The following is an 11,152-nucleotide window of genomic DNA, read 5'->3' as shown; positions in this document are numbered from 1 at the left end:
ACCTATTTAAGCTTTGATTTCTGCAGTTCCTGTCAAGTACAGTAAATGCATTTAAGTTTGCAGGGATTTAATTTTGCGGTAGCCGGAAAAAGGACTTTTCCGAAGTTTTCGCATGGTTTTAAGCAACCATGCACTGTAGTCTCATATTGCCATGGAAAAATGTTCATGGTGGTTTCAAGTTCGTGGTGAAGCGGCCACCACAAAAACCGCGAACATGAAACCACCGCGAAAGTTTCTGCATTTACAGTAATTTGTAGTTTGTACTATTTAGAGAAACATCTTGCCTTTTTATAACCCCTTTTTTTATCTGTCCGTAGCTGTATGCCCTTGTATTCTTGTGATCAAATTTTTTCTATTTCGTTGTAGTTGATTCATTGAACCATGGATACAGTCAGCAAAATGAGGAAGGCCCAGTCGGAGGCCGGACGCTCGAGCTTGCCCCGCGTCCCCGCCTCTCGACCGGCTGGGTACAGCGAGCAGTGGAGGAAGGGCATCAGTTTCTCCGTAAGTTTACTTCAAAGTTTCTTAAGAATCTGTAGCATTTTATATCTTCTGGAATATCAATCAATATTTAGCATACTAGTATCTTGCATAATTTGTAGTTGAAAATTTATTCAAAATTATGTTCGATCTTTAATTCATGATATTTTGTATGACATTTTGACGTTTGAAACTTTATTCAGAATTATGTTTGATCTTACATTTATAATTTCACAGACGACATTTATGTATGACATTTTTATGTATGATAAATGAGTGCATTATTGAAGTGATTTTAAATACTATTTTGTTCTTTATGCAGAGGTTCTGGAAGAGGGTGCCCCTGGTGGCACAGTCAGCGGAGCTGATAAGTGGAGCTGGAGATAGGACTAAAGATGTGAAGGCCAAGGTAGCTACTTCTCATTCAGTGTTGGTCTGATTATAATATTGATTGTAGCTTAGAAACAGACAGCAGCATTAAACAGTAAGATTTACCAACCCAACCCTAACTTGCTGCCTAACGTTGCACAATTTACAAAGTATGCTAGCCTGAGTACCATCCTCCATAGGGACCGCTGGCTCAATACTTTTGCTTGCTTAGTCAAACCACGGAGTGAACGAAAGTATTGAGCCAGCGGTCACTTCGGCAGATTGTACTAGGCTAGAGGTATGTCACTTTATGTTCTTGTAAATCTTGATAATGTGAACTGTTACTAATAGGCTTTTATTTGAATCAAGGTACATTTAGCACTAGACAGTATGCTCAAGGAGGACTGGAATATTTACCAGCCTTACTTGCAATATACATTCCAAGTTTTACTTTAGATTGGTTCTTTAGTTGTCCAGAAGAAATTTTACCCAGTTACACAGGTATTATGTTTTCTTTCATGAGGTGCTGATTTTAAGCTTTAATGTAATCATTCTCCAGCCAAGCCTTGCTGAGCAGACCAATGTGAAGACAGTTGAGAAGGAGGTGTTCTATGATGCCTCGGATGAGGTCATCGAGGACGCGTACTATGATGCGCAGGAGTTTCTCGATAAGACTACCGAGCTGCGATCATCCCCTGGACAGAGGCGGCTGTCTCTGAACCACGTGCCCAGTATGAGCGACTACATCTCCTTGAAGCCGCATGAGAAGCTTGCCAGCATTGTGCCGATTAAGAAAGGCAGTGAGGTAACAGAACCTTTACTTTATCATGCTGATTTTCTCTTAAATGGGTGACTGTGGTGTATGGCATCATCAGGCTGTTACAAAGAGTAATGTTGTCCATGAAAGTAGAATGATTTTTCAAAAATAAAAAAAACAGTTAACTTAAAGAAGTTCAAAATATACATCAAGTTGGTATATGTATGGTGGTGACAAAGTTGCTACTAAACAGTTATCATTTCTTTACCAAAGAGAAATGAGGGGAAAATGAGTTACAGAAAATGATTATTGGCCCAAAATGACTATTTCCATTACTTACAGCCCATTTAAAAGACATAGTTCTACTCTACTTGAGGCATTAGTCCTCAACTATGATGTTTGCTAATGATACATTTTTTTCCTTTCTCCTTGTAAAAGGCACAGGGTGATGTGTTGGCCTCCCTGGTGCAGAGGAGGAAGGAGATGAAGAAAGTGGACAAGGCCAGCAGGTGAGTATATCTGATGTGCAACAATGATGATGATGAACTTTATTGCTCGACATTTGTACATGGTACAATGTATGGCAACGACTATTACACAAAGTACAAAATAGGTCTATACAATAAGACTTAACATCCTAATTAACATAACAAGAAGGGCTAATACAAGTCTTTGATATACTAGTAGTGTTACAATCGAGTTGGGCTAATCATGATTTTCATTATTTTTTCTCAATAGCAAAGCAGTCTTTCATATATTTGCCTATCTTTGCACTATGGGAGCTGTGGCATCTAAAAATATATGCAAATCTGTCTGTAGCATCGAGTCTAAATTGTGCCATTCCTCATCATAAGGAGTTCAAGTAGCATAATATACATAGTCTAGTGGTTAGCAACCCTGCCTCTGGATCATGAGGTTGGGAGTTCTAATCTTCGTGGTTGTTGCTTACCCGACATGCACACTTCTGGTGAGGGCTGCAGCCGTTAGGACGGAGTTTAGGGTTGTGCCCTTAGCTTAAGGACCGCAACTCTTTCCTGTAGGGTACATGTCAGGTGAGCGCCAAGGCAGAATTGAACTCACAGCAGGGCCTATGCACGCTACCCACAGCATTTACTACAATTTTTTTTTTTATTTACTTAAAGTTCACCGCAAAACAAGGCTGTTGGAGCCACTTAGACGTTTTGGGTTACAATACTGTATAGTGAAGAAAGATGTGTGTTGTAGATTGTATCCCATGGGAAAGCAGGTCCGTGGAAGCTCATTCCATAGCGAAGTTATTCTTGGAAAAAAGCTCTGAGCGTGGAACTTCCTCCTAGAAGGAGGATTGTGGAGGAAAAAAGGATGATTTGCTTCCGTGGAAGTGGCTAAACGGGTTCTTGCAGTGAAGGTTTTTTCTGTTTTTCCTACAGCGGACTCTATAAGGAGCTGCTTAGGCTGGAAAAGAAGAACGCAAAGGTGCTGCGCAAGCACAAGAGGGTGATGGATAAAGTCAAGTGGACCCAGGTGCAGCTTCGGGTACCCATTGCAGGGAAGCGCCATGATCACGTCAGGTATGTGCTAATGTGATGCTGTAAATCTTGTAATGTGATGCTGTAAATCTTGAGTTTGCAGCGGTTTTATTTTGTGAACCTTTGTCTTTTGTTTCAAGTCAATCCCATTCAGGGCTGCCTCCAGATTAAGATTTTTTTTTGACAAGTTTGAACTTTTAGTAGTGAACTACACTGTATGCTCACTGTAGCAGTAATTCTTTTTTTTCTAAGTCAGAAACATTGACTAAATAGGTGAAGTACTCGGTTGCAAGGCTGCTCTGGAAAGTTCTGTTCCTCTCTCTCATTTGGGGAGGAGAGTTTATTGCAGCCAGGCGTTAAAAACCTTTAACCATGGTTCATTGTTGAAGGATTGCACAGAAAAAGGCAAAATTTTATTCAATTGAAATTTTGGTACCAATAATTTTTGATTTTCAGATTTTTATATGAACGGGGTGAGGTTCTCGTCTGTCCCAACAAGCAAATTTCCACCCCGGGACAGAGAGATGGGTTCTGGAGACAACCCTGCTTTCATTGCAATCATCTTCATGAAAACTTTCTTGACATTTTTCCAAAGGGTACCAAAAACTGTGGTTGGTACAGACAAGGAGATGGCTGCTGGTGATGACGTCACCGTGATGGAGACCGTGAGCACGAGCTCAGTCGGCTCCCAGGACGCCGTGTCCGGCATGTCTGTCTCGGCACGCGAGAAGAACGCCGCAATGCCGACTGCCGCCATGAGCGACCTGTCCTATGTCCTGAGGCCAGAGGACCTGGAGAAGAAAGGGAAGGAGAGTGATGTTGATGGGTAGGTAAAACCCATTTGGTTCGCAACAAAGAGCTGTATTTTCTACTTATTTACCAATCATATGAAAGCTAAATTTTATCTATGGAGCACAATTACACTGAGTACCTTTGGCAACACCTCAATTAGTAAGGGAGCTATTTTAGGGCAATTAGGAAAATAGTACATTTTTATGTCATGAAGATGATTTTTTGCAGCCTGATTTCCAGCCGTAATATAGCTCCCGAGTCACTTCTCTCCTCTTTGCAACTACGCAAAGAGGAGAGAAGAGACTCGGGAGCTATATTACGGCTCGATACCAGGCTAGATTTTTTAATGAATGGGATAAGATTCGTGGACAGCCCTGATTTGATTGTAATCATCTTCATGAAAATTTTCTTGACATTTCTCCAAAGGGAATCTGCTGTAGTTGATGTGGCAGATGTGGCTGCCAGTGATGACATCCCCGTGATGGAAACGGTGAGCACGAGCTTGCTCTGCGCCAAGGATGCCGAGTCTGGCCTGTCCGTCGATGCTGCAAAGCTGGCAACTCCTGCCATGAGCGACCTGTCTTATGTCATCTACCAGGGGCCAGAGGACCTGGAGAAGAAAGAGAAGGAGAGTGATGTTGCTGGGTAGGTACAGCCCATTTGGTTTGCAACAAAGAGCTGTAATTTTCATTTATGTACCAATCCCGTGAAAGCTGATGAAACTATTCATGGGGCACAATTACAGTGTCTTGCTTTGGCAACACCTCAACTTGAAGATCAGATTTTCTGATGAACGAGATGAGATTCTTGGAGAGTCCTGGCCTTGGAGACATTGCAATCATCTTCATGAAAACTTTTTTGACATTTCTCCAAAGGGAGCCAGCTGTGGTTGATGTGGCAGATGTGGCAGCAGGTGATGACATCGCCGTGAAGGAAACGGTGAGCACGAGCTTGGTCTACCCCAAGGATGCCGTGTCTGGCCTGTACGTCGATGCTGCAAAGCTGGCAACTCCTGCCATGAGCGACCTGTCTTATGTCATCTACGAAGGGCCAGAGAACCTGGAGAAGAACAAGAAGGACAGTGATGTTGCTAGGTAAGTAAAGCCCATTTGGTTTGCAACAAAGCTGTATTTTTCATTTATGTACCAATCCTTTGAAAGCTGATGAAACTATTCATGTGGCACAATTACAGTGTCTTGCTTTGGCAACACCTCAACACGAAGATTAGATTTTCTGATGAACGAGATGAGATTCTTGGAGAGTCTTGGCCTTAATTGGAGACATTGCAATCATCTTCATGAAAACTTTCTTGACATTTCTCCAAAGGGAGTTTGCTGTGGTTGATGCAGAGAAGGATGCGGCTGCAGGTGATGACATCACAGCGATGGAAACGCGTACGGTGAGCACGAGCTTGGTCCACTCGGAGGATGCTGTGTCTGGCCTGTCCGTCGCCGCTGCGAAGCTTGCAACTCCCGCCATGAGCGACCTGTCGTACATAATCTACGAGGGGCCAGATGAGCTGGAGAAGAAGGAGATGGAGGGCGATGTTGCTAGGTAGGTAATGCCTATTTGGTTTGCAACAAAGAGCTGTTCTCAGCCTAGTTTCACCAATTAAGATTGTGCATCAATTTATCATTTAGCATTGCCATCCTCCCAAATTTACTGTTAAGCATTGCCAGGTCCCTCCCATTATTACTGATTAGGACCCTCTGATAGAATAAGATTGTTCATTTTGTTGCATCCAGGTCAAATTTTTTGACACTTTAACACAGGGGCATGGACATGGACATGGCTGACGATGCCAACACCTGGATGGAGACGGCCAGCACCCGCTCACTCTGCTCTCTGGACGCCATCTCCAACATGACTGATGCATCCTGCATTGTTGAGGAGAGGACTGCAGCGGACGCTGCATGCATGCTGGCAGTGGCCACCTCCAAGACAGGACACTCCTCTGTAAGTACACGGTACATGTAGGGTACCAAATACAGTAGAAGCCTCTCAATTGCACACCTCATTTTAGCAGCATATTTCGTGCAAGTAACCGGTTGGTGCAACAAAGTAAAGTCATCCAGCTGGACCGTACTGGTTTGGGATTTGGTTATTCTGTGCAATTAACAGAATTGTGTGATAATCCATTGTGCAATTAATTGGCTTGTATTGTATAGTCAATTCGAAGGATTCCTGCTACCAAGGAGGTTAACTTCCTTGCTACTACACAACATCTTCAGACACATTCTCCTATGCAGACCTTTGTGCTGCAGCCTGTATTATATACAATGTATGTATATTGTTCCTTGGGACTGAGGCTCTGTTAAGCTGGGCTGAGGTCTCCACTTTTGTAGGTATAGTCTCTAAAAAGCTGTCAGACAAATCAGGGAATTGGCTTTACCTAAAGAATAGATATAGGCGGTTCTCTGATTGGCTGACAGCTGTGAATGCAAAAACGATACATACAATTTCATACACATTATGATTTATTGTATTAATGCATCATCTAATCCCAGGAGCTGGGAGTTGCCATGGAGACCACAGCAGTGATAGACAAGAGGCAGGTGGAGCTGCTGCTGCTGGAGGAGACCCTGAAGGACGACCACAACGTCTCCGACCACAACAACACGGAGCCTGGTCAGGGCAGCGCCGAGAAGAAACATGGCAAGTACTGCAGGGCGAAGAAGTGGGTGCGGTCCAAGCTCAGGAAGGGTTGGAAGAGGCTGACCCGCCGCGCTGGCTAGGGAGGGACACTGACCTTAAGATATCTATACAGGAATATTAATGTTAATTATGTGGTGGATAAGTCCTGAAAGCTTGCAGTAGAATGGGTTAGGGGATGAAAATTGCTCTGAAACATCCTTTAAGCTAGGGGCAGCAGAGCAATGAAGAATTTTTAAGTTCTCAACCCTTGTAAATAATTTTTGTGCCATTCTGGCAAGCTCAGCATTTTGGTCTCTCAGGTTAACACACGATAGGTTTGGCACCCTCACAGCTTTTTGCCTTACCCAATTGTGTGATATTGTACCCTCTGAAACATGGTATGGGACAAAACCATATCTATGGTAGGTGTGAACCATGGGTTTGAATAGCATGTAGTTTCAATATTTATTCCTCAGGGGACAAAATGGTTGAAACTGTCCGTATTGAGTGTCAAAACACTACCCAGGGATGGAAGGACAGACACTGGAGTCACTGGTTAAGCCCAGGTGACCTGGTCTGAAAAGTATTTTTTTAAGGATGTGTAACATGTATATCATCAGTCTCCAGAATTTCTTGGGCAAAAGCCTGTAAGAATACAGGATGAATTTTTATGTGTATATAAATACAAAATGTAAAAAAAAAAAAGAAATCTATCAGGTGTACAGTTTGAGCCAATAATGGCTCCAGGTCCCTTTATGGGAGAGTGAGAAAACAGACAGGCTCTGTTCATGTGTATATAAAGATGAAATATGAAAAAAAATCAATGTGCAAGGCATTAGCATTGTCTCCAGGCTTAAGCTTGTCCCTTGCTGGGATATGATGAGACACTGTGGGTGAAATTCTATGTATATGTAAATGTAAAATGTATTTTTGAAACCAGTGGGGAGTACTACAGGCTGGTATACTAAAAAATTGTTGAATGTCATGGAACCGGACGGGTTTGGGTGGATTTTTGTACATGCATGTTGACCAAAGAGTATATCTTTTATATAGAATTTTAAAGACGGTACTATTTTAAAATGACTTACTGGAACTCAGTAAGTTTAAGTTGTTGCCAGAAGACAGAATAAAGTGGACAGTATTGAGGGTATTATGGCCCGGAAGGAGAAACTCTGGTCTGTCTTTGATTGCCTTTGCCAAGAAGGTTTGATGTTTTTTGTGTGTGTAGTGGTGGTGGTGGTGGTGTGTGTGTTTTGTGTGTGTGTGTGTGTGTGTGTGTGTGTGTGCAAGGAGGTCCTTGGTATGTATGTGTGTGTGTGTGTGTGTGTTCACTTACCAGTTACAAGATTCATGTCATTGAATCAGAGATGCAAAAATTGTACTTAACTCCCTTAACGGGAAGAACCGTTACATGTTGGCCGACGGGGCTTACCAGTATAAATAAAGGTGAACTGAACTGAACTCAATATTGGTGCACACTCCAGTTTTATTGGGGTCTGAAATCGACGCTAAGCACCCTCAAGTCGAGAGGCCGTCTCTTCAAGAAAATAAATCTAAAACAGAAAAGCCGTATATGGGAATGAAGGGTATCAATAACAGCTTTACGTATAGCCGGGTTTCAGTTTCTTCACTTTCTACTTTTCGTAATTTTTTGGGGAGGAAAGTTTTTTTCACGTAAAAAATATGCAAAGAAAAAAGGTGGCGTGGAAATAAACCCACCACTTATAGCTTAGTCATGAAAATGACTGATATTATTGGAAAGAGAATACACCTAGGATTAACCAAGCAAAAAATAAAGAAAATCGTAACACTGAGATTTTTACAATAACCCGACGCGCGAGGCATAGCAACACGGCTCACAGAACGCCTATGGACGGTGAATCTGTGTCAACGGGCGAATCAATTTCAACACGTTGATATACAAGGAAGTGATTCTCGGGCCCAAAACCAATTTGCACCCAAAACACATCACTTCTTACGCTTTTGAGCCATGCTAGTATCAATCGTGTGTTTGCAGCAGATTATTAGAAATTTGAACTCAAACCCAGACCCTCGAGACCCTTTCGTCACATTTTTGTCGCCCACTATCTCACCGTAAAGAGCAATACATTGGCTCTGTGATGGGCCATGGGATTGTAGAACTGTGACGTAAAGAGATGAGTCATAACTTTACGGAAAGACCCAGCAAAAACCTGGAAAGTTTTGCTGAACAACACTAGTCTTAACGTTCTGACTATAACACAGTGGCACTATTGAGATAATCAAGTTAGCCTCGCATTGCTTTCTGGGAAGCATGATGACATCACCGTCATAGGGTTACTTCCGAACCACTCATTGTGACATAAATACGCGCAACAATGCAATAACGTCACAATGCTCCCAGTGCATTCTACTTCGAACGCGAGTTACTAAGTAGTCGTGTTTTTACGCGCTTTCTCTTGGTAGCGTTATTTTCGAGGTTTTCTTGCGTCGTCAGACTGCATTTAAAGGTAGGATTTTCTCAATGAGGACTTATTTTCGTTATGATAGACTAGACGTTGTTTCCAGCCGGAAAATCAGTGACTGTTGTCATGAAAAAGGTGTCTCATCTCCAAATCGTCGTCGTAACCAAGGAGGTCCTTTCAGTCCTTGACGTAACTTTCCAAACTCACTCAAGTTATTGAAACTTCGGTGAAATTGACTAAACAAAGTAGACTTCTTGTCACATTGTTCTTGCTCAACAGTTGACGTTATCTTGAACTTTATTTTTGGTTCGGGTGATGTTACTGAAACCCTCCACTGGCTCTTGAAAAGTTTCCGATGTCACAAAGGCTAGCAACATTGATTGGGGCAAGATGAACTTGACGTCTCAGACCTGTAGTAGGAGACGGCGGCTCCAAAGATTGCAGTCTTGATTGTTATAAGAAACTAAACACGGCTTTTAAGTTAGTGAGTAACGTTAGAAGTTACCGTAAGGTCGTTTGTTGATCACAACATATAGAGAGGGGTGATACTAGCAAAAGCAAGCGAAGTATTTGTTTAACCTCAAGAGTAGAGTACTCACTTTAGAACTTAGTTTAAGTTAGATCAAACTTATATAATCACACAACAGGTATGAATGAATGAAAGTACTGAAAAGGTAAATTTAGAGGTGGACGTTTAAAATTTGTCTCCCTCTCTAAAATGTAACAGTCCAAAGTACCCAAGGACAGGGGTCACGGGTTAGAACTCAACACGCGCTGTGCAGTGGGAAAGTTCAGAACTTTTTCGGGGGGAAAACTGGCTCGCCACCTCGAAGAGATTGCCCTGAACACCACAAGGAGATGATGTCCCTCATGATAACACCCTGGCAACACGTGGAGAGATGCTACGCAGTACCGGAGCTGAGGGAAAATGTTTCTAGTACACGATGTAGAAACAAGGACGACTCTGTTAGGCGCTGTGTGGGGAGGGGGGCGTGTCTGTTTTCTATCGGCGAGGCTGATGACAGGATGTTTCTCTCAATAACAATTCTTTGGCAGTATCGATAGATAGCGGATAGGACACTTGTATCCATAAAAATATTTTTGTGTGTGTTATAATGACTGGATGTTCCAGTCAAGACGATTTTTTGGCCATTTTGCCTGGATGTTTCTTTGATAATTCTACGAATAACAGTCCACTTCATCATGTGATCAACCCTAACCCTACAGTGTAATCCTGTAATGGTGCAGATATAAGACTTTCATTACTTCCTAAGGTTCAATATTTTAGAAGTTGATAAAGAATGGATGCTAAAGATAACGATGTTAACGTTTGGTTAATAAAGATTTTAAAAGACCTGGCTTGGGTTGAACCTGTGAACCCAAAATCCTACGGTGATCACTGTTACCAATTGAGCTATTACACTGATTCTTTAATCAGATGTTTACCTATTTAAGCTTTGATTTCTGCAGTTCCTGTCAAGTACAGTAAATGCATTTAAGTTTGCAGGGATTTAATTTTGCGGTAGCCGGAAAAAGGACTTTTCCGAAGTTTTCGCATGGTTTTAAGTTTGAACCATGCACTGTAGTCTCATATTGCCATGGAAAAATGTTCATGGTGGTTTCAAGTTCGTGGTGAAGCGGCCACCACAAAAACCGCGAACATGAAACCACCGCGAAAGTTTCTGCATTTACAGTAATTTGTAGTTTGTACTATTTAGAGAAACATCTTGCCTTTTTATAACCCCTTTTTTTATCTGTCCGTAGCTGTATGCCCTTGTATTCTTGTGATCAAATTTTTTCTATTTCGTTGTAGTTGATTCATTGAACCATGGATACAGTCAGCAAAATGAGGAAGGCCCAGTCAGAGGCCGGACGCTCGAGCTTGCCCCGCGTCCCCGCCTCTCGACCGGCTGGGTACAGCGAGCAGTGGAGGAAGGGCATCAGTTTCTCCGTAAGTTTACTTCTAAGTTTCTAAGGAATCTGTAGCATTTTATAACTTCTGGAACATCAATCAATGTCAAGCATACTAGTATCTTGCATAATTCGTATTTGAAACTTGAAAATTTATTCAAAATTATGTTTGATCTTTAATAGATATTTTGTATGACATTTTGACGTTTGAAACTTTATTCAGAATTATGTTTGATCTTACATTTATAATTTCATAG

At 42.0% G+C, this 11,152-nt stretch overlaps 2 protein-coding genes across 4 annotated transcripts in view; both read left to right on the top strand.

The window, feature by feature from the left end:
- LOC118428166 overlaps nt 1–11,152 on the top strand; it is a 29,454-nt gene that overhangs the window by 1,333 nt on the left and 16,969 nt on the right. Inside the window, exons 2-9 of one of the 3 annotated variants that reach the window (XM_035838157.1) lie at nt 367–504; nt 803–889; nt 1,409–1,654; nt 2,045–2,115; nt 3,016–3,156; nt 3,710–3,940; nt 4,333–4,551; nt 4,782–5,000. In XM_035838157.1, coding sequence (XP_035694050.1) covers nt 382–504; nt 803–889; nt 1,409–1,654; nt 2,045–2,115; nt 3,016–3,156; nt 3,710–3,940; nt 4,333–4,551; nt 4,782–5,000 — 1,337 coding nt within the window. In that variant the 5' untranslated portion in view covers nt 367–381. Of the gene's footprint in view, nt 1–121; nt 505–802; nt 890–1,408; nt 1,655–2,044; nt 2,116–3,015; nt 3,157–3,709; nt 3,941–4,332; nt 4,552–4,781; nt 5,001–9,167; nt 10,936–11,152 lie in introns of those variants that run through there. The other 2 variants (XM_035838158.1, XM_035838159.1) reach the window with 2 other exon arrangements.
- On the top strand, nt 5,684–7,471 carry LOC118428168. The gene is made up of 2 exons (XM_035838161.1): nt 5,684–5,862; nt 6,414–7,471. The coding sequence occupies exons 1-2, from the start codon at nt 5,689–5,691 to the stop codon at nt 6,639–6,641; spliced, it is 402 nt and encodes a 133-aa protein (XP_035694054.1). The 5' UTR covers nt 5,684–5,688; the 3' UTR covers nt 6,642–7,471.

Source organism: Branchiostoma floridae, chromosome 12 (genome assembly GCF_000003815.2).
Source record: "Branchiostoma floridae strain S238N-H82 chromosome 12, Bfl_VNyyK, whole genome shotgun sequence".
NCBI lineage: Eukaryota > Metazoa > Chordata > Leptocardii > Amphioxiformes > Branchiostomatidae > Branchiostoma > Branchiostoma floridae.
The sequence above is the reverse complement of the archived record's forward strand: the minus strand, read 5'-3'. Positions and strand labels throughout refer to the sequence as shown.

What these genes read in the sequence shown, in the direction of transcription:
- LOC118428168 (XM_035838161.1), top strand. Translation starts at nt 5,689, where the DNA reads ATGGACATGGCTGACGATGCCAACACCTGGATGGAGACGGCCAGCACC. An exon ending in CCAAGACAGGACACTCCTCT is followed by an intron (nt 5,863 to 6,413) that starts GTAAGTACACGG and finishes ATCTAATCCCAG; the next exon opens with GAGCTGGGAGTTGCCATGGA.